This window comes from Leptopilina heterotoma, unplaced genomic scaffold (genome assembly GCF_015476425.1).
Source record: "Leptopilina heterotoma isolate Lh14 unplaced genomic scaffold, ASM1547642v1 Lhet_21, whole genome shotgun sequence".
Taxonomy (NCBI): Eukaryota; Metazoa; Arthropoda; class Insecta; order Hymenoptera; family Figitidae; genus Leptopilina; species Leptopilina heterotoma.
In genome coordinates, this window is record NW_025110925.1 from 1,313,566 (window position 1) to 1,337,260 (window position 23,695).

Below are 23,695 nucleotides of genomic sequence, written 5' to 3' on the forward strand. Positions count from 1 at the left end.
AAGTGTCCGCTCAATTATGAACGGTAGAATAATTTTATAAAAGTATCAAAAAGTAGCATTAACATTGAAAAACCATCGAAAAATTACAACTGTACCTAATTCATAAAAAATTCGATTACTTTTTTGTTGAAATTTTTAAATAAAATTCTTCAAAACTTTAATCATTTTATTTCAAAATAAAAACCTTAATATTATTAGATAGTATACGACAATTAAAATTTTCAAAGATTTCAATTTAAAAATCTTTTGCAATTTAATTACTTCTAAAAATTCACACTATAACGCTTCTGATATATTCAATTATTATCAAAAAATTTAACTGAAACTAAATTTTGAATTAATTCTTATAAGAAAGTTCTACGAGAATTTAATTATTTAAATACAAAAATATTTAATTTATTGCATAATTGAATATTTCTTAAAATTTTATTCTGATAAAAAGCTCTAACAAATTTTTTTTAAATAATTGATTTCTTTCGAATAATTTTAATAAAATTTTCAAGAGTAATTGCATTTTCCGAAGAATTCATTTAAAATTGTATTAAAAATCATTTTAATTAAATTAATTAAATAATTTAATTTCTGTCAAAATATTATTATTTATAAAAATAATAGACACAAATAATAAAAAAATACAAATTCAATTATTTCAAGGAAAATTTAAGTTCGTACGAAAAATTTATCCGACGCATTTCATTTAAAATAATTGAATTGCGATTTGCGACAATTTTTTGAAATTAATTAAATTTCTACGAAGAATTTTATCAAAATTATTTGAAAATATTTAAAATGTTATAAAGAATTTGACTAAAATTTTTAACAATGATTAAATTTTTACATTAAATTTAATTAAAAATGTATTTCTTTTTAGTTTTAGTTTTAAATAATTAAATTCCTGTGGAAATTTTATTATTTTTAAAAATAATTGAATTCCTAAAAAGCTTTTTATTATTTACAAGAATAATTGAATTTTGCAAAGAATTTTATTAAAATGCCTCAAAATAATTGAATTTTCCGAATAATTTTGTTATTTATCGACATAATTAAATTCTTGGGAAGAATTTTATTAAAATCTAAAAGAATAATTGAATTTTTTCAAAAAAATTTAATTAAAATTGTATTTAAAATAATTGATTTCTTTCAAACAATTTTATTAAAATATTTAAAAATAATTTAATTTCTGTGAAAAATCCTAATATTTTTGTAAATAATTGAATTCTTCCAAAGAATTTAAAAAAACCTTTTTTTTTAAATAATTGATTTTTTTAAGAATGGAAATTAAATTTTTAAAAATATTACATTTTTTTAGCAATTCCTGTAAAACTGTATTAAAAGTAATTGAAATCCTGCGATGTATTTTATTATTTCTGAAAATAATGGAATAGTTGCTAAGAATTTTATTAAAATTTTCAAAAATAATTGAATTCCTCAAAAGAATTTTATTATTTATGAAAATAATTAAATTATTGCTAACAATTTTATTAGAATGTTTAAAAAGAATTGAATTTCAGTAAAAATTTTTGTTAATTTTTGAAAATAATTGATTTCTTCATAAGAACTTGTTAACATTGTTTTAAATAATTAATTTTTCAAAATATAATAAATATTATGAGAATTTTATTTTAAATAATTGAATTCTTGTGAAAAATTTTATTTGTAAAAATAATTGAATTTTTCTATTAATTAATTTAAAATAGAATTAAAAATAATTGAAATTCTTCGATGAGTTTTATTATTTATGAAAATAATTAAATTCTTGCTTAGAATTTTATCAAAAATGTTTTTAAATAATTGAATTTCCATGAAAAATGTTATTGGGGATTTAAAATTGCAATGCGACACATAGTGACCATAACGTGAACTAAAAAAAAACGGCTACTGTGGGTGTACAAGGTTGCAAAAAATGTTAATATTTAAAGTATTCTAATGTTTAAGAAATATTTGTTAAGATTGTTGGTCATTATTTATCTTTTTATTGAAAAACTACTTAAAATTAAAACAGAAAAGTCACAATATAAGTTTATATTTTTTTAAATTTGTACACCCATTTCGTCCATTTTTGGTGTAAAACACTAGCGGCACCGAGCCCGCGGTGGTAATTTTCATTGCCAATTAGTGAGAGTAATTGAATTATTGTGAAATTTCGAAATTTTTTTGAAAATTCTATTTTAAATTAATTGAATTCCTGTGGAAATTTTATTACTTATGAAAATAATTGAATTTTAGATGAATCTTATCCATTTTTTTTTAAATAATTGAATTGTTTTGCGAAATTTGATGAAAAAAACTAGATATTGAAAATAATTGAATTTCGAATGTTTTTTCAAAAGAATTGAATCGTTTTAAAGAATTTGAGACTATAATTTTTGAGAAGTTTTTTGATTTCTAGTATTAGCGAATTTAAAGTAGTGCAATTCTAAAAACAACAAAAATAGTAGCTTTTAGTGGCTTAAATCTAAAAAAAGTACCCAAATAGTAGCATAACGTAAAAAAAGTAGTAAATAGTAGATTGTAGTAGATGAGTGCGAAGCCTGAAATTCTCAAACATAGAAAAAAGTATCCAAATAGTAGCAAATCGTAAAAAAGTAGTAAATAGTAGCTTATAGTAGATGAGTACAAAGCCTGAATCCCAGTGTACAAATTTTGAAAAGTTTCCGAAAATTGTATTTATTTTTCTTCACCTACCTAATAAGATTTTGATGATCTAAATTGTGCATCGACTGCACTTCAGAGACAAAGTCCTCAATAACATTTGGCTGTGTGAGAGCATCTGCCTTTAAAACTTTAACAGCTACCGGTAACGTTCGCCCCGAGGGTGATGTCCATTCGCCTCGTCTGACCACTCCAAAACTTCCGTCGCCCAATTTAATCGATAAAGTCACATCCTTGTCCTGAATGAGGCATGTTAACACAGAAGTTGTTTCGGCAGGTTGAAAGTTTCTCTTATTATTTTTAGCACTACTTCCAGGTTTAATTTTAGTAATTAACGTCTTCTTCCACTGGGCAGCGCGTTTCTTTTTCACAGCATCCAATAATCGTCTGACGCCAGGTTTTCCCAAACCAATTTTCTCCAAATCCTCCGGTTGCACATAGTCGAAATGATGCAGACGCGTTACTTGTAGATCATCGCGAATCCTGGTGAAAAATTGGCCAAGCTGTACATCACGTAAGAGCTCTTGTAGCCATTCCGTTCCTTCGTCGTCTGCCGCCATTGTCGTTTAATCAGTTACTTACTGATCTGCAATAATTCAAGAAACGAGATTTCATGCATGAGTAACTTTTCGCGTATGAATGAAATAGTGCGTGACAATTCTATTACTTAATGGCACTTTAGTAATAAATTAATAGAAGAAAATAAATACAATATTACTAAAAATAAACAAACTAAGATTCTGAATAAACTCTAAAATCTATATATCGTTAATATTAAATAATATATTTATATTTAACGGAAGTAAAAATTTAAACCTGATATGCTATGAGACGCAACATTTGAACTTGAAGATTAGTCCATTATGAGTTGATTTTAGATTTCATAACATCACTTTAGATCGAGCAATTCATAAACAAGTGGCATGAAAATTGCACCAAGTACTATTTAAAGAATAAATTGGGAGTTATAAAAAGGGTGTCGGAAAAGAAATGAATATAATGTTTATCGCAAAATACAACAACCAATTGAGGGGAAATGAAGCAATGTAGTTGTAAACCTAATTGACATTTGAAAAAAACATGAGTCAGTAAAACTTAAAAGAACATTAAACGCCGATATTTTTTGCCACTTTTAATTTAAATTTTATTAAAAGATTCTTTTTTTTGCATAAAACAATATTTTTATGATTTCCATGGTGTCTAACAAGGATTGAGAAAATAATTCCCTGACTTTTCCCTGACTTTTTACTAATTTTATTTCTGCTTTCTTGGGACAAAAAAATGGTAACTAACATATGTAAGAATAAATTAATATCTAATGATAGACACAAACGATAATAAAAATCTTCTAAGTTTTGTTAGATTAAAACAATTTTTTATTCACAAAAATTTTGATTTTTGTATACATTTTTAGAAATTTCCCTGACTTTCAATGAAATTCTCTGACATTCCCTGACTTCCCATACCGTTAGACACCACCTGTTAATAGTCTCCACCCTTTAGTAAAAATCTAAAACTATAACAAATTCGAAAAACCGAATTTATTAAAATTCAACATTTTTTCTTCTCTGTTATGGCATTTAGCTTTATTATTTTTGGGCTCTTCAAAAATAGTTTACTTATTTAATAGTCTCCACCCTTTGGTAAAAAATTTAAAATTATTAAAAATATCAAAAATTCGAAAAACCGAATTTCTTAAAATTCAACATTTTTCCTTCTTTTCTATGGCATTTAGCTTCATTATTTTTGTGCTCTTGAAAAATACTTTACTTATTTAATAGTCTCCACCCTTTGGTAAAAAATTTGAAATAATTCAAAATTATAAAAAATTCGAAAAACCGAATTTTTTAAAATTCAACATTTTTTCTTCTTTTTTAAGGCATTTAGCTTCATTATTTTTGGGCTCTTTAAAAACACTTTACATTTTTAATAGTCTTCACACTTAACACTTTTAATTTTTATATAAATTTTTAGAAATTTCCCTGACTTTTATAATTCTTTGACATTCCCTGACTTTTTCCTGACCAAAAAAATTTCCTGACTTCTCCCTGACTCACCTGATCGTTAGACACCCTGATTTAATATGTATTGTTCATAAAAATACTTTCTAAATCTTATAATCCTGTGTTTAAAATGTCATTATTTTATTTTGATAAATTGGTGTACATTCACTGGCTCACGAAACTATTTCTTAATCGAGTAAATGTTAAATTCACATTATTTTACAATTGAGTTTGGTAATTATTGACAATGCTATTTTTATTACAATAAAAGTAAAAAAATAAAAGAGGTACTAAAAATTGTTAGATTGAATAAACTTGTAGAATATGTAATCTATACCTGTAGTATAGTTTCAATTGATTGAAGTTTTTTATCAACAGTTAAAGTTTTCAAGTTTAAAACTTGTATCGAATGTGAAATTTGAAAGAAGTTAAATTTGATTAGATTAGATCAATTTTAATGATAAAGTTAAAAGTACCGAAATTTTTACGTGTTTTAAACAATAAGGTGAATAGGTGATTCATAAATTTATTATTAATGTGAGGAAAATAAGTATTTAATTTTGATTTTAATAATTTGGGGAGAATGGGGTAGCCCCAAACACTTAAGCTTTTTAGTGAATAATTTGTGTTCATATTTTTGAAATATTATTTAAATTTTTTTATATCAAGCAGAAAGCTTCTTTTTAATTATTGGACTTGATAGAGTAACATAAAATTATGTCTTAAACAATGAAAATAGACCAAGTAATATAAATAAATTGAAAAATCTATTTAATATCCCTACTGGGTAATTTTTATATAAAATTAACTTAATTTTTTTTACTGATTCCAAAAGTAAAACGCATCTCAAAAATTTTGTGTAAAAGATCCGAATAAGGGAGAGTGAGGAGGAAAAGACATTATTTAAAATATCTCCTCTATTTTTTGTCTATTACAGTATGTGTTAAAAATTTAGTTTCAATAGAATCGGAGCAAATGTTTCAAGAATGGAAAACTTCAAAATATCAAATATTTTAAGAAATATGCAAAAAAATAGTTTTTTACAAATGAAATAATGAAAATTTAACTGAACAAACTATTATATTTTTGACCATATGTGCAATGTCATTTGATTACTCTGAGCATTGATAAGTTAACCATTGATGGGAGTATAGGACAGTAAACAGCCTCATTCATAAATCTGTACAAAAAATCATGTCAGTGGAAAGGAACCTTGAAGTTAAAAGTGAGATATTCTTAGTGGTACGCAATTCACTGTAACCATGGGTCTGTCTTTAAAAGATATGCGAGGAATTCGAGCAGCAAATCGTAAAAATCTATTTTAAACACCTATGTTGCTAATTATATTGAAAACATAAGATAGTGACCAAATTATTCATAAACATATTCAATTATCTTTCCCAACGAGTGTAAAGTACAATATTCTGAGGGTTACTAAGTTGCAAAAAACTGATGCACTTCTCATTATAAATTCCAAATGATTTTAAGTCTTTAGAGACAGTTTTTAATATATGTTCATTAAAGAAAAACTTTTTCTAAGTAATACGTCTAAGGCTCGCATTCATTTGTTATTTTACATGTCTTGTTTTGTTATTTTTGCACAAGAATTAATAACTCTACTTCGGATGATAACCACAGTTTCATGTCCGTTTGTAGTAAGCGACCCCAAAATTCACTGAATATGATAAATTAAAAGAAAGTCCAACAAATTGGATGCATCATTTTGAATTTCTAAAATTTAACGTCAGATTCGTCATTAGAAACGATTTTCAAGTGAATCCAATAAATTTTATTATTACTGTCACACTTAACTCAGAATTAAAGCTGAATGATTTAAAGAAAATTCCATGATTTCATAATGAGCCAAAATAAAGTTTCATGAGAATTCTAGATATTTTTGGTTTTTTTAAAATGTTTTTGTAACTTTAAGTTAATACAAATAAGATAAATAAGAAAACGAAAATATTAGGACAAATGATGTTTAATTTATTTATATTTAACAGTTTACTCCAACGTTTTGAAAACTAAATGATTTTTTCCTAATGGTGTCTATAAAAAAATTATAAAAAATACAAAATAAAAGCTGGGTCGTCACAAGATTCAGTTTATTTATTTTCCTGACAATTTAATTTTACTGACATTAAAATGAATAAAATTTATAAAAATCTATCAGACCTCAGATCGACATTAAAGCGCGAAAAACTGATTTTTAAATTCACACAGAAAAAAATTTGTCTATATTTTCAAATTTAATATTTACTTGAATCAATGGTATTTGCTTCAAATACTCAAATTATTATCGGTTCAAATACGATTTAATTGGCTTAAATAAAATTTTTTTCCAGACCAATTATTCAAAACTTAAATAATTTCGTTGAAATTGTAATGTTATTTTTTGAATGAACTTGAATTTTAGGAAATATGTGATTGAAAATGAAAATAATTAAGGGCAGATTCCACCTGTATATTTTTACCTGTGCCAAGAAAATAATTTAAATATTCCATGAAATAGTCTTTAAGATAATTTTTTGTGAAGAGTTCAATGATTATAAAATCGATCAGAAAATAATTTCACCCTTTTTGAATTTGAATTTTTCTTAAAAATTGAAATGCTTTGAAATCCATGCGTAATTTTGTAGAAAATTTGTTTTTGAATGCACAAAAAAAGTATCAAATGAAAAAAATTGATTTTTACAATTTTCGAAGCATTTTTTTGTGGATCCAAAAAAATATTTTCTACAAAATTACGCATGAATTTTAAAATCTACCAATATTTAAAAAAATAAAAAGTCAAAATATTTTTTGACCGATTTTATTTTATGACCATTGAATTCCTCTCAAAATATTAATAAAAAAAACCATTTAAATTATTTTTCTTGGTTAAATAAAAATATCGGTCTTACCCTCCCCTTAAAATTTAAAAAATTATAATAAAAAAATTCTAAGAATTACTTTTTTCAAAAATATTAGAATATAATTTTTAGAAGCTAATTTTCATTACATATTTTCAAAATTTACATTTGGAAGATTTTTCATTAAAATTTTTGAGAATCCAATTTCTTTTCAAAATTTGAAATTAAATTTCATAAAAAGTTGATTTTGAAAAATTTGTAATAAAATACTTGAAAAAAATAAATTATATAAGTAATTTTTGTTAGGGAAATTGAGGAATTTGAATTCTTTAATTTCCCTGACAAAGAATTTTTTTTCCTGGTCATTTCCCTGACTTTACTGACAAAAATTTTGTTTTCGTGACATTTCTCTGATTTTACTGACATGTGGCCACCTTGTTATCTGAGATATTTGATACACCATAGTACCCTCATCCGCGATTATACAAGCATACGAGTTTTCAATTTAATCTTTCATTTAAGGTTATGTTATTCAGTGGTCACGTGTTCCCATGGTATAGTATATATGGGACACGTGACCACTGAATAACATGACCTTAAGGGGATTTGAACCTTGATGACGTCACAATTTGTGCAAAGCATTAGTTTTAAATCTGTGACGTCATCATGGTTCAAATGCCCTTAATGATTACAATTATTATCTATAATATTGTCAAATTTTTTTAAAGATAAATAAGCTTAAATATTCAATAAAAACAAAATTGTATATAACTTATACGAAATTCAACGATGGACTTATTTTATTTTCCAGTTGTTTGTCGGATTCTTCCTTAAAAATAAAAGGCTCGGTGAAACTAGCGACCCGCCGGCCGCCACCCATCAGAATAATCCATAGGCGCCGACACACATAGTAGCGCGGTGGCCCTATACGGTTCAATCAACGCAAAAACAACGTACGCTAGCTATTACAGTTTATAAAAAAAAATGCAATAGTCACATTTTAAAGAGCAATAATCCCCCTTTAATTTTCGACCAAGAAACAAAGAATTGGTCAAAAATTATTCGAGTTATGAATTTTTTTCCGATTTTTTTTCCAATTTCCGTTTTTCTGACACGGGCGGGTGGGGACGCTGACTATCAAAAATTTTTTAAATAAATTCTTATTGGTCACATTTTAAGGACCATTAATCCCCCTTTAATTTCTGACCAAGAAATAAGCATTTGGTCTAAAATTGTTCGAGTTATGAATTTTTTTTCGATTTTTTTTCCAATTTTCGTTTTTCTGATACGGGCGGGTGGGGACGCTGGCTATCAAAAATTTTTTAAATAAATTCTTATTGGTCACATTTTTAGAAGCATTAATCGCTCTTTAATTTGCGACCAAGAAACAAAGAATTGGTCAAAAATTATTCGAGTTATAAATTTTTTTTCGATTTATTTTCCAATTTTCGTTTTTCTGATACGGGCGGGTGGGGACGCTGGCTATCAAAAATTTTTTAAATAAATTCTTATTGGTCACATTTTGAAGAGCAATAATCCCTCTTTAATTTGCGACCAAGAAACAAAGAATTGGTCAAAAATTATTCGAGTTATGAATTATTTTCCGATTTTTTTTTCCAATTTCCGTTTTTCTGATACGGGCGGGTGGGTACGCTGACTATCAAAAGTTTATTAAAAATATTTTCAATTGTCACATTTTGAAGAGCAATAATCCCCCTTTAATTTCTGACAAAGAAATAAACATTTGGTCTTAAATTATTAGAGTTATGAATTTTTTTCGATTTATTTTCCAATTTTCGTTTTTCTGATACGGGCGGGTGGGGCGCTGACTATTAAAAATTCGAACAATTTTAGACCAAATTTTTATTTTTTAGTCACAAATTTAAGGGGGATTATTGCTCTTTAAAATGTGACTATTGCATTTTTTTTTATAAACTGTAATAGCTAGCGTACGTTGTTTTTGCGTTGATTGAACCGTATAGGGCCACCGCGCTACTATGTGTGTCGGCGCCTATGGATTTTTCTGATGGCTGGCGGCCGGCGGGTCGCTAGTTTCACCGAGCCAAAATAAAATGAAAAAAAAACAAAAATTTTTAATGATATATCATAATTAAGTGAAAGTATATTTATTAAAATTAGAATTCGTTTCATTAAAGAAAAAACCATTTGGACAATTCTCTGGAACCTTTAACTTTTGACTTAAAAAAAAATTTACTAGCATATTAATAAAAATTTGTATATAAGTAAAAATTAGCATTTAGAATTTAAGTTTGCAGTTAAAAATGTAATATTTTGAAAGTCGTATATATTTTTATTTATTTTTAATAAGACGATTTTTTACAAATTAGAATCTATATTTTTCGATTGTTTTGGATTTGAATATTTAGGTTGCCTTTATTTTTTTATAATATTTATTATTTATTTTTTAATGCTCTCGATTAAAGTTATAATAAATTTAAATTAAATTAATCAAATTTAAATATTTTTATAAAAATTAGTGAATTTAATTATTATTATTTATTTATAATTAAGTTTATCTTAATTTCAATATTTTTTCAAGATAACCTTAACAACTTCCTTCGTTGATGCAAGTTTCTATTTTCCTCATTTTTCGCTTTTTTTTCTTTCCTTCTCTTTTCCCTAATTTGTTCTGCTTTTTTATTCGAAATTTTTTTCCGTTTGCTTTTTTTCAATTTTTCAATTATTTTTAATTTTAAGAATGACATACTTCTGTTTTGAAGTTTGAAAATAAAATTGTCAAAGTCAATAGTGAAGTTCAATAATTTCAATATAAATTATTGGACAGAAAAAAATTCAACTGGCTACAGTTTCAGTAAATTTTAAGCTTTCATTCTACATATTTTTGAATTCATTTTATTAAGACACTCTTAAAATAATCCCTAGATATTCATTTACATTTATGTATTCGTCATTTAATTCCATTTTGATGTGGCAACTTATAAAATTAGTTTACATTTAAAATATAATTCAAACTATTTTATTAATTAATAAAAAAAATGTAACAATAATAAATTAATAGAAACTATCTTTATGACGTAAGTTTTCTTATTTTTTTAGAAATTTTAAAGATCTCTTTTTTCGATATAATCACCATTTGATAAAATGACTGTTTGTTAATTTTTATTTTTTCAATTTAATTTGACCTGAAGAGGATACTAAATGTATCGAAACGTCGTCAATATCATCATGTAAATAAAGTTGTTTAAACCGTATAAGGCATCGTAAAATTTATTACTCAATAATTCTTTTTATAAAACATTTGATATTATATTGAATACAAATTGTAAAATTAATGTAAATAAATAAGTTTAAAATATGTAAAGAATTTTGTGATATTTAGAATAAGTGTTTAACGTACCAATGAGGAAATAATACGTATTTAATAAATAATAATAAATAAATAAACACTATAAATAAAATATTTTGAGTGTATACTTATTTTTCTTTATGATGCTTGTTTTTTAAAACAATAAGAATAATTAAAGTTTATTTTTTCCAGTATAACTGCATAATTTGAAAATACATAAGAAAAAATCAATGTTGACACGATTGTTACTAAGAAAAAAGGAAATTATATTTTTCCCACTATGAACGTAATTCCTGCAATTTTTTTCTCTTTATTGACGTATGCACTCAACTAAAATACATTGTAAAAACAATATTTTCTTTATTCGAAACTTTTAGTATTTGTAAAAACTAAAAACAAGTTGTAATAAAAATTTGAAATATCAGAAAATTTTTGCAATATTTATCAAAAGTTCCATAGAAAATAAATAACAAAATTTAAATATTTGTTAAAAAATATTTTTTTATAGCTGTAATTCGAAAATAAAAGAATCAATTTAATATCTCGAAATTAGAAGAAAAAAAGAATTCGTCGAAATTAAATAAATAAAACGAATAAAACACAAAAGAAATTTTTCGGAACAGAAATGCCACTATAGATACTGACATTTAAAAGTATTTGCTTTCGTTTTTACTAAGGGAACGCGTGCCAAAGATTTATTTCAAGAGTAAATAAAGAAAAAAAAAAGATAAGAATTTTCAGAGGTTTGACAATATAATACTTACAGGTCCGCTAAAAACTGGTGGATGTTATCGCATTATTTGTAATCCGTCCAATTGATTGTTGGCTTTAGATCATAAACACAGTGTAAAAAAATTCATTACTACTGAGAATGCGACATGCCACCAAGGATTCGTCGTGAACATCTCTCGCTTCACGTCTTCAAGCATCGATCGTTGACGATTTGCGTGCTTTTTTTCTCTTCAAAATTTCACAAATTCCCACTTCCTCTTCGTTTTACAATGCGAGAAAGACATTAAAAGTGAAGCTGTGATTCCGATAAAATGGATAAAATCAAAGAGTTTGATTTTTAGAGAAGGAATCTACAGGAAAAAATGCAACCTTCGCTTGTGCAAATTCTATAACTATACATCAATACCTAACGGACTTTCACTGTTGTGTGTTTGTGCATTGTATATGCCTTAAAATTTACGACTAACCTTTTAACACGCAGGATCAAACACAATTTTATTAGAGGGAAAATAGAATTTCACGAAATTAGAGAAACAAGAGAGAATCACGACACATGACAATACCGTTGCAATATTTTCACGCACTTCAAGTTTATTCTTGTGTATTTTTTTGTTGGTAAAAAAGAGGAATAAAATTAAAAACTGTTCTAATAATGATTTACCATGATTGCTTTGCTTCTTGCTTCTTTCATAGGATGTAATTCATGAAAATATTTTAATTTACAAAGATGGCAGTAGGTGTTGGGAATGAGTGGACACCGATAGCGCGATGAGCGCCATAACTTTGTTTTTTGTTGGTAAAGTAGAATTCCATTGGAATTAAAGGTGAGATCAGAACGTCCAGAATATTTACATAAAGTTCTGTTTACATGTTTACGTTTTCATATACTTCTATCCTTGTTATACTCATTGTTCAACGTAAACCGCAACATTAAGCTCAATGCACAACTGCTTCGCGAATGTAAAGCATGGTTTAGAAAAGTTTCTGCTATTGCAGAAACACCTTTATAGCTTGTGTGAATTTTGATAAATTTTTTTTCTACCGACAGTCGTATGAATACACCCTAAACGCACCTTTAAACGCTTTAAACCATTGACAGTTGAAACGAAAAACGATTCCAGGGATTCCAGGTACAAAAAATTGAAAATTTATTAATTTCATTACAATTTAACAACATATAAATTGTTCTACAATGTTTATCATGTTTATTAAAGGAAAAAAATTCTTTCTGATTTTCAAATATATATTACATCAAGTAATAATAATTTCCTATTTTAAGACAAAGTTCCAAATGTATTTTAGGTTAACTATTTGTGATTGTGAAAAAACAATACCAGATTTTTGCTAATCTCAAAATTGTACTCTAAAATCTTTAAAATTAAATTGCACTGTTTAAAAAAATTTCCTGTTTACATATATTTTTGTTATGCTAGAGATTTACATTTTATTTTCTATTATAAAATCTGCGAATTTAAATTCCCTCTTGGAAATTTCAATGTTTTAGTTTCACAACTTTTTATAAATTTATAACTTTCAAATTTGATATGTAATCATTGTTTCTATTTATTGCCTAAGTATACGTTGAAACTTATTGACATATTCTAATCTTTGTTATATTTAAAATAATGTGACAAAACAATAATACAAATTTTATTATTTTTATTTTAGATTGAGTTTACAAGGCTTGGTAAATCCACTGTGTAGGAATATATTTTGAAGGCGATTATTTATTTTGAAAATTCTTCAATTGCTGGACAATTGGGTACGTATTGTGAAAATTATATTTTTACTTTAAAATACAAATTATAATTGACAAAAAATAGAAGTGCATGTAATATTTTATGAATAAAATTCAATTTTTTTTTTCTTACATACCACGACTACACATTTTTTCATTTTAGTCAAATAAATATTAAAATTTCGTCTCAGCGCTCCAGATCTACGTTATTTTATGTTAAAATAATAAAAGCAATTTATTCATTAAAAAAATTATTTTTTTATAAATAAAGAAAAAATTATTCAATATTCAATAATATTAATTTAAAAATTAATTTTGTTCATAATAAATAAATAAAAAACTAGTTTAAAGTATAGATATGCAGTGTCTGCACTCCGGATGCCTGGGAAAATGTATTTAAAAATTCATTGGATAATAATTTGTCTCAGACATCCGGAGTGTAGACACTACTGTCTACACAAAAACTATTTTTTTATTTATTTCAGGGCTGCAATGATTTAAATCAACTTGATTTAAATCATGATTTTAATCTTGATTTAAATCTTGTCATTAAAATCATGATTTAAATCAAACTGCAAAATGCATTAGAAACAGAAAAGTTTGCAAAATTAGTATTTTTGTTTAAAGTTTTGAATTCAAAAAAATAAAAAATAATAATAATAATAAATACATTACAGAGATAATATAATAATTGTTAGTTTTGTTTATTTGACTCAAATTAGGGAAAAACTGGAAATCAGAGAATTTTTTTGTTCAGGGGAAAGTCAGAGAATATTAATCGAAAAAAACCACAAATTAAAAAACTTTGATAAATGTCAATTTAGTTTTTGTATTTAGACTCTTTTGTACAATATGATAAACGGGCATTGGCGGTTTATATAAATAAATAAATAAAACTTATTGAGCACGTTTTAAATTGTAAATTTGCATTAACTTTTTTTTATAATAAAAAATAAAAGTTTTAAACACATTAAAATTTTTTTTAACAAACAATTTTTAATTATCTTATGTTTTTCTTTATAGATAAAACTGTTACTTAAAAAGCATTATTAAATTTTTAATTATCAATGCAGAATATTAAATAATTTAAAAATTTATCAATCAGGGAAACTGAAAAATTAGTCAGGAAATGTCAGAGAATTCTTAAAATGAAATTTTACATCCACCCTATTATTATTAATTTTATAATTTTTAACATTAGAAAAACGAACTACTTATAAAATAATAAAATATTTCAAATATTTAAAAAAAGTATTAAAAAATGATTTAAATAAAAAAAATCGGATTGTTTTGATTTTTTTAAAAACTCATGATTTTTATCAGCCCTGATTTATTTTTAAAAAAATCATTTCTCTATTGAAGAAATTGCTTTTAATTAACACAAATAACGTAGATTTGGAGCGCTGAGACGAAATTTTAATATTTATTTGACTAAAATGAAAAAATGTGTAGTCGTGGGTATACCCGGGTATGAACAGAAGAGTTAATAAAACGTCCCCATTTCATGAGATTTACCCATAAACAAGAACCGAAAGATAGTTTTTATTTACTTCAAGTGAATGAATATGTTCGCTATGTTTTTTATTTATTCTCTTAAAAAATAATTAACACTATGGAAAAAAAATTATACGATATTTTTATATTATTTTATTTCTTCCAGGTAATCAACGAAAGAATTTTGTATTACGTATTGCAATTTTTTTTTCAGTGCGTGAAATATTAACAGAATGACGTCGAACGATGAAAAGAATGATTCCTACAGTGAAAGTTATTTTGATGATTACAGTGACGAATATGAGGATTTTCAGAATTACTATAATACTGATAATTACACACCTATTTTTCTTGCCGTTCACAATGGTGATTTAAATCGTGTTAGTGCTCTACTAAATGAAAATAATTTAAAAGAAAGTGTGCATAACAAAAGAATGTTGCATGTGGCAGCAGCACGAGGTCACCTGCAGATTGTCGATTTGTTGATAAAAAATGGAGCTAAACTTAATGTCGAGGACGTCAAGGGAAGAACACCTTTTTATATAGCTTTACAGCAAAATAAAGTGGAAGTAGCCGAGTTTCTTTTGGAAAATGGAGCACGTATTGATATTCCAAGAGATGACGGAAGAACAACACTTCATGTCGCGATAAAAACGCAGAACATTCAAATTGTCGACAGACTTTTGAAACAGGGTGATATAGTCAATGTACTGGATGCTATGTCCCGCTTGAAACCAATCGATGTTGCTGCCAGTCTTAATAATATCCAACTTGTGGAACTTCTTCTGAAGTACGGCGCCAAGATGGATGACATTGATGAGTTTCGCGAAGAACAAAAAGATGATCATAAAAGAATGACTGCCCTCCATTATGCCGCTAAACGTGGTAATTTAGAAATGGTCAAGTTATTAATGTCGAATGGATTTGACAAAATTGATGTGAGAAATTTAAACGATGTAACACCCCTAGGTGTGGCAATAAGCAAACATCGTTTAGGTATTGTGAAATATTTGTTTGAAAGTGGATCGAAAATTAATGAGGATATTCCTCTCATCGATCTTTGTGAAACCGATGAAGATACAGATATCTTGAAATATCTACTTGATCATGGTGAAAAACTTGTTACGGATCACACAAAAACTCCACTTTATTTCGCATTAGACATGCACGAATTTAAACTTTGGAGGTACCTGTTAACCTGCTATTCGAAAATTGATGCTGTATTATGCTCCAAGGAGACTGAACTTCATTCAGCTGTGCGTGCCAACAACATAGAAGATGTAAAAGAAATTCTAAAGAAAATTAAATTAAATTCTTTATCTGGTGAATTGGGACAGTTCGCAGTTTACATCGCCGTTGAAAACGGAAACGAGGAAATGTTAACGATTCTTCTAGAAGCAGGCTGTTCGGTTGAAAGTTGTTTTAGGGACAAATTATCTCCTCTCCATATTGCAGCCACATTCTCACATACACGTTTAGTCGAAATTCTTCTGAAATACGGTGCGAGGATTAATTCAGAAACAAGAGCTCTCCATCACCCATTGGATTTTGCAGCAGTTATGGAAAATTTAAATATGATTAATTATCTCGTGGCCTCTGGTGCTAGGTTCTCTAAAAGAAGTAAGATTTCATCACTGACACATGTACTCAACGAGAGGAAAACAATTACACCTTCAATGTTTCAAAATATATTAAAAATAACAGAGTTGTTATTAATTGCCGGAGATCTCGAGCATAAATCAGATGACCACATTGAAACATTATTGGAAAGTGTAATGAATTTAAGATTTTCTGGAAAGGATGAAGAAAGTTCGATCATTGACAATGAATATAACCTGAATATCGAGAAAAATAGAAATAAGGAATTTCGTTCTGAAATTGTTCGATGTTTGTTTAATTATATAGACGAGAAATTACTTCAAGATGTTCTAAATTCATACTTATGTGATAGTTGCACTATTATAAGTATTCCTGAAATGATTATCGAGTACTACGATTCTAAATTTTTCCCAGAAAAATTTCATTTCTCTGGAAATGATTGGAATGATTCGTTTATAATCAATGAAATAGAGGACGCCCAGAAACTTCTGGACATTACACTGAAGCAGAAAGAGGATAATGTGAATGTCTTAGGAAAAAATGACAAAGAAGTATTGAAATTGGTACTTGCTCGTGTTGGATTGTTACCATCCGGTGCTGAGGCACTAACTGAAAGTTTTCTTTTAGAAGATGATATATCAGAGTTTTCTATATTTTATAATGATTGTCGACAGCAGGTAATAAGTATGCAAGGAACAAAAGTTATCGATCAAGTAAATTTTACTTTTTACGATATTCTATTAAAGTCTACTGATAAAATTGCCAATTCTATAAAAAATGACAAAATATTAAATACCATTGAATTATCGTATGATAAATTTCCTATGTATGCAAAATTGTTAAAGTTACGTATTGAGAAAGCAAAGCGGAAAATTGATTTAATGGATATGTCCACGAATTGTTTGTTTTATTATATTAAACGAAATTTTAAAATTCAATTGTCATCATTTGATATTGCAGAAATCTTGCAATATCTTGCAATGAGCGATCTTCGAAAATTATCATCAGCATTTTCTTAATTTTCACACTAAAAAAAGTGATTAATCAACGATGAACAGAAAAATATAATGTGTTACTATAATATTGTCTTACACTGTTAGTTTTGACATTTGTTATTTAAATTAGACTTAAAAGTTTAAAAAAAATACTTCTTGTTGTCAATTTTTTGCATCTGCTGCAACAGTTTTAGTTCTATTTTTGTACTTATTTATACATGAGATATTAAATCATTGTTTTAGAATTAAAAAGTTTTGACTATTTTTTCTTGAGGACATTCTACATTTTTAACCCTAGAGTGGAAAAATGATTTTTTTATACACTAACGAAAAACTGGGGTGGTTTGGAACCCCAGATTTGAAAAATTTATAAAAGATTTCTGCTTTACTGAAAACAACTTTCATAAAGTGAAAATAAAAGTCTTTTAAAAAAAATGTTATAAAGAAAAGTTGTTTGTATTTTTCTAATCTAAAATAATATAAAGTTAAAAATTCTGAACTTTAAAAAAAATTGAGTTTTCAAAATTTTGAAACTACCGTAGTTTTTGTAGTTTTCAACGAAAATGGCTGGTTAACGAACTTAACCTTCATTTTTACACCAACTTTAAGTGTGTTAAATTTAAAAACGATCAGATAAGATTTTTAAAAGTTATTGTGTCAACAACATTTTGGTCTACAGACGGACATACATACATACATACAGACAGACAGACACACAGACAGACGGACTCGCCGGACCATGTTTTTCGGGTTCAGGGGACCTCAAAACGTAAAGATTTCATAAAATTATCAAAAGTCAATTTTCGACCAAAACTAATACTTTCTCATGTGATGAGAATGTAAAAATGTAAGCCTGTAACTCTTGCTGGTTCTGAGATATTTTTTAAATAACGTTTTTTAGACTCCTCAGATTAAATTACATGGAAATGTGTCAGAAAGTCGCAATCGAAAATTTTCACAAATATAATCCTTCCTCTATGAGGAAACAATAAATTACAAATTTTATGAAAATCTACAAACTTTTGTAATTCTTAATATAAGTATTCTAATCTTTGTGATATTTAAAATATTGTGATAAAATAATAGATTATTTTATTTTTGTTTTAGATTGAGTCTACAAGTCTATAGATGAATCCTCCGGGCTTTACATTTTAAAAGCGACAATTTATTTTGGAAAGTCTACAATTGCAGGATAATTGGGTGTGTATTCTAAAAATTTCATATCAATTTTTGAAAATTGAAGTTTGAAGAATTTTAATTACAAATTTTTATAATAATTAAATTCTGAAAAGTTTTAATGAATAATATTATCTTCCAATTGACGTCAAAAAATGTTCAAAATGTAATACACATTTTCGTCAATTCGAGTAATCAATTTTACCAAATGGCTGAACCGGTGATTCGACCAAAAAAAAATTTTTTATTGTCTTTATATGTGAGAATTTAGTCGACAATTATTTTTTTAAAAACATTCTTATGTGTTATGTAACATTTATTTTTTAATGAAAATCGGTTCAACCATTTAGGAGATAATCAAAATTTAATTTTCAAAAAAATCGTTTAACTCAAAAACAAAATTTTTTTTCGATTTGAAACTTAGTGTAAATAAGTTTAGTAGGGTAAGCCTGGGAGAGATGGCCATAGATTTTCATGGTTGCCACAAAATCTAGATTTCAAAATTCCAGGCTATTTCCAGGTTTTCCAGGTTAAAAGTATTAAAAATTCCAGGTTCAAATTTAGGAATTATTTGTGATGAAAAAACAAGTATTTTACAAAAAAATGTTAACAATATTCATTATTATGTAGTTATAAATTAATGTTCTCTTAAACAATTAAAATCACAGGCATTTTTATGTTTATTTTTCTGAAAGTGATACTTTTGATATTCGATTTTTCAATTTATTTTTTTTAAATTATATGGTTTTTTCTATTGAAACTATACTTTATTTCATACTCAAAAGTAAGAATTTAAGTTGCGCAAAATTAATTTAAAAATATTAAAGTCTTTCTTCTTTGAATTTTACTCGGGCCAATATGTAAAATTTTAATATTTATAAAAGCAATAATATTCCTCTTTTTTATAAATATTATATAGAAAAATTACACATCAGACCATTAACTTTATTTTAATGTCCATTCACATTTTTTTTAGAATATTTTTAATGTATAAAAACATCATTAATCATCGTGAAGTAATTTTAACTTAAACTGAAGACAAAATTTAAACATTTTTATCACATATAAAACGTAGGTCCAAAAATTTTTAAAATGCACATAATGATAGAAAAACATTGCATTTTTTGGCACTATTTTTAAAAAATTTCTAAGAGTTTGAAAAAAACCATAAAAATTTAGTTCTACTATAAATTATAAATTATTACTATGAAAATGGTTAATAATATTATTAGAGAGTAGATTCTATAAAATTAATCGAGATATCAAAAATGTCACTTTCAGAAGAATCAGCCATAATTAGAACATTGAAGTCATGTCTAAATTAAATAATTTTCATCTTTAAACTTTGTTCAAAATCTTGAACAAAAAGCAAATAGTAACAAAAAATTTTAACAATCGTAATACTAATAAAGATATAAAATCCTTTTTTTAGAACAATCTTAACAACATTTTTCACAGTTTTAGTCAATAATTAAAAAAAAATTAAATTAATTTAAAGAGAAGATAACATGGAAAAGGAAAATTGCATGTTAACATTTTTAAAGAAAAATAACATATGTTGAATGGAATTTTTCTTAATATCTTTCATTAACCCAAAAAAATTCCAGAAATTCGTTCAAATTCCATGCTATTTCCAGGTTTTCCAGGTTATGTAGCAACCATGATTTTTTAAAGTACTGTAAAAATTATAAAAAGCGATCCAATCTTCAATCAACGTCGTTTGATTGCAACTTTCGCCTCAACCTACAAATAGATCTTCTAAGGCGTCCAAAATTAGCATAAAAAATTTAATTAAAAATCATTAATGTCCATCTCACCCAATTATACATGTTAAATGTAAACATCGAAATATATTAAATAATTAAAGCAATTTTCCCTTTTATTTTTTATATCGAAGCGCGAGTTATACATTACTTAAAAAACTTAAAATTAAAAATTATGTTCAAAAATGACAATATAACAAAAAAAATATAATAATTAACAATATAGAAAAAAATATTTATATTATTTCATTTTATTTGTTCCAGGTAATAAACGAAAAAATTCTTTTCGGAATTGTAGTTCATCAATTTTTCTGTTTACTATATCTTTGTATTACGTATTGTAATTTTTTTATCAGTGCGTAAAGAATTTATGGAATGTCGTCGAACAAAGAAAATGATCATTCCAGCGATGATAGTGGTTATGATGATGATGATTCTAGTGAAAAATATGAGGATTTTGAGAATTACTATAGTACTGACGATTACACGCCTATTTTTTTAGCCGTTCACAATGGTGATTTAAATAGTGTTAGTACTTTACTAAATGAATATAATTTAGCAGAAAATGTACACAAGAAAAGAATGTTGCATGTGGCAGCAGCACGAGGTTATCTGCAGATTGTCGATTGTTTGATAAAAAACGGAGCTAAGCTTAATGTCCAGGACGTCAAGGGAAGAACACCTTTTTATATAGCTTTACTGCAAAATAAAGTTGAAGTTGCCGAGTTTCTTTTGGAAAATGGTGCACGTATGGATATTCCAAGAAATGACGGAAGAACAACACTTCATGTCGCGATAAAAACGCAGAACATTCAAATTGTCGAGAGACTTTTGAAACAGGGTGCTATGGTCAATGTACTGGATGATATGTCCCGCTTGAAACCAATTGATCTTGCTGCCAGTCTTAATAATATCCAACTTGTTGAACTGCTTTTGAAGTACGGCGCCAAGATGGATGACATTGATGAGTTTCGCGAAGAACAAAAAGATGATCATAAAAGAATGACAGCCCTTCATTATGCCGCTAAACGTGGTAATTTAGAAATGGTCAAGTTATTAATGTCGAATGGCTTTGACAAAATTGATGTGAAAAATTTGAAAGGCAAAACACCCCTATGTGTAGCAATAGACAAACATTGTTTAGGTATTGTGAAACATATGTTTGAAAGTGGATCAAAAATAAATGAGGATATTCCCCTCATCGGCCTCTGTAAAACTGATGAACATATAAATGTCTTGAAATTTCTACTTGATCACGGTGTAAAACTTGTTACGGATCATACAGAGACTCCACTTTATTTGGCATTAGACAAGCACGAGTTTAAACTTTGGAAGTACCTAATAACCTGCTATTCGAAAATTGATGCTGTACTGTGCTCCAAGGAGACCGAACTTCATATCGCTGTGCGTGCTAACAACAAAGAAGATGTAAAAGAAATTCTGAAGAAAATGAAATTAAATTCTTTATCAGGTGAATTGGGACAATTCGCAGTTTACATCGCCGTTGAAAACGGGAACGAGGAAATGTTAACGATTCTCCTAGAAGCAGGCTGTTCGGTTGAAAGTTGTTTTAGGGACAAATTATCTCCTCTCCATATTGCAGCCACATTCGAACACACACGTTTGGTGGAAATTCTTCTGAAGTACGGTGCGAGGATTAATTCAGAAACAAGAGCACTCCATCGCCCATTGGATTTTGCAGCAATTATGGAAAATTTAAATATGATTAAATTTCTGATACTCTGGTGCTAATCTCATTAGAAAAGATGACTTCTTTTCATCACTAGACTACTTATTAGACGAATATAGAGTTTCAAGAACAATGACACCTTCAATGTTTCAAAATCTTTTAAAAATTACAGAATTGTTATTGATTGCTGGGGATCTCGTGCATAAAAGTGAAATTTCTGTTAGTTGTTTGTTGTCATTTGCTAATATTTTAAAAGTTTCTATCGAGGATGAACAAACTTCGATGAGTGACAATAAAGAGATTGTGAATAGTGAGGAAGAGAAATGGGAATATCGTCCTGAAATTGCGAGATGCTTGCTTAATTATTTAAAGAAAAAAATACTTAAAGAAGTTCTAAATGACGAATTAAGTTGTAATTCAAATATTTGTGAATTTTTTACCGAATACTACGATTCCAATTTCATTCCCGTCGATTATGATTTTTCTGGATGTGATTGGAATGATTTATTTATAGTGAATGAAACAAAGAAAATTTACACGCTTTTCAAAATTACAGAAAATAATTTAAAATCTGGTAAATTAACAGCAAATGATGATGCACTTTTAAAGTTGATAATTGCACGTCTTGAACTGATAAACCCCGTTAAAACCGGATTATTTTGCTATCACATAATTGAATATTTCCCTTCAAGTGAAGATAAAACAAAAATTCAAAAATTTCAAAATAAATGTCAAGAGCAGATAATAATTATGCAAAAAACAAAAGTTAGCGATAAATTAAATTTCACTTTTTACGATATTCTAGTAAAGTCTACTGAGGAAATTGCGAGTTGCGTAAGAGATGTGAAATTATTAAATACCAATGAAGTATCGTGCGATAAATTCCCCGCGTATACAAAATTTTTAAAGTTGCGTATTGAGAAAATAAAGCGTAGAATTGAGTTAGTTGACATATCCACGAATTGTATGTATCATTACATTGAAAGGAATTGTAAAATTAAATTTTCAATCACTGATGTAGAAGAAATTTTACAATATCTTTCAATGAGCGATCTTGGAAAGTTGTCAGCAGTTTTTTCTAAATTTTTAGACTATAAAATAAAGTGGTAAATTTTAATCAACGATGGAAAAAATTTGAAATTTTATTATAATAGTATCTCAGTCACAGTTTCTATGCTTTTTAGTTCAATTAGACTGAAATAGTTTTAAAAGATGCTTCTTGTTATCAATTTGTTGCATCTACTGCAACAAGTTTTGTACTTCCGATTATATTTTTGTATTGTCTATTATATTTTTGTACTTGCGCTGTTATAGGTAAGTTAAAGTTAAGCAAGAATAAATTATTTAATATTTCGCGCTAGTTTCATTGTAAACTAATCATAGTAGAATTACCTCCCAAGGAGCACGTAAGCTTATCTTGACATCACTGTAATATTACATTGGAGATTCGTTATATTACACTGTAATATTACAGTGATCTTACTGGGATATCAAAATGTCCGCCTGGAGGTAATATTACGTTGTTATATCAAGAGAATATTACCTGGTAATATTAAGGTAATATTAACGTAATGTTAAGGTAATATTCAGATAAAATTAGAATAATTTTATAATTTAGAAAAAAACATTTCACAAAGCTGGACTTGAACCCTGAACCTTGCGCACAGTAATCA

The 23,695-nt window shown here is 26.8% G+C and overlaps 3 protein-coding genes across 4 annotated transcripts in view; 2 read left to right on the top strand and 1 right to left on the bottom strand.

The window, feature by feature from the left end:
• LOC122501470 (serine/threonine-protein kinase par-1) overlaps positions 1-12,301 on the bottom strand; it is a 32,860-nt gene extending 20,559 nt beyond the window's left edge. Inside the window, exons 1-2 of the mRNA XM_043610953.1 lie at positions 11,600-12,301; positions 2,686-3,238 (exon numbers count right to left, since the gene is read on the bottom strand). Of these exons, the coding sequence (XP_043466888.1) occupies positions 2,686-3,212 (527 nt within the window). The 5' untranslated portion in view covers positions 3,213-3,238; positions 11,600-12,301. The remainder of the gene's footprint in view (positions 1-2,685; positions 3,239-11,599) is intronic.
• A 320-nt stretch (positions 12,302-12,621) lies between these two features.
• LOC122501472 (ankyrin repeat domain-containing protein 27-like) lies at positions 12,622-18,595 on the top strand. Of its 2 annotated transcripts, none has more exons than XR_006301569.1 (3): positions 12,622-12,697; positions 13,236-13,329; positions 18,501-18,595. XR_006301569.1 is itself a non-coding variant. In XM_043610955.1 (3 exons), the coding sequence occupies exon 3, from the start codon at positions 15,033-15,035 to the stop codon at positions 17,415-17,417; it is 2,385 nt and encodes a 794-aa protein (XP_043466890.1). In that variant the 5' UTR covers positions 12,622-12,697; positions 13,236-13,329; positions 15,014-15,032; the 3' UTR covers positions 17,418-17,611. The 2 variants fall into 2 exon arrangements, 1 of the variants encoding a protein (XP_043466890.1); XM_043610955.1 differs by lacking the exon at positions 18,501-18,595 and adding an exon at positions 15,014-17,611.
• A 2,112-nt stretch (positions 18,596-20,707) lies between these two features.
• Positions 20,708-22,084, top strand: LOC122501433 (ankyrin-1-like). Its single transcript, XM_043610882.1, has one exon. The coding sequence runs from the start codon at positions 20,708-20,710 to the stop codon at positions 22,082-22,084; it is 1,377 nt and encodes a 458-aa protein (XP_043466817.1).
• The last annotated feature ends 1,611 nt before the right edge of the window (positions 22,085-23,695 follow it).

Coding starts and splice junctions, on each gene's coding strand:
- LOC122501472 (XM_043610955.1), top strand. CDS start 15,033: ATGACGTCGAACGATGAAAAGAATGATTCCTACAGTGAAAGTTATTTT.
- LOC122501433 (XM_043610882.1), top strand. CDS start 20,708: ATGTCGTCGAACAAAGAAAATGATCATTCCAGCGATGATAGTGGTTAT.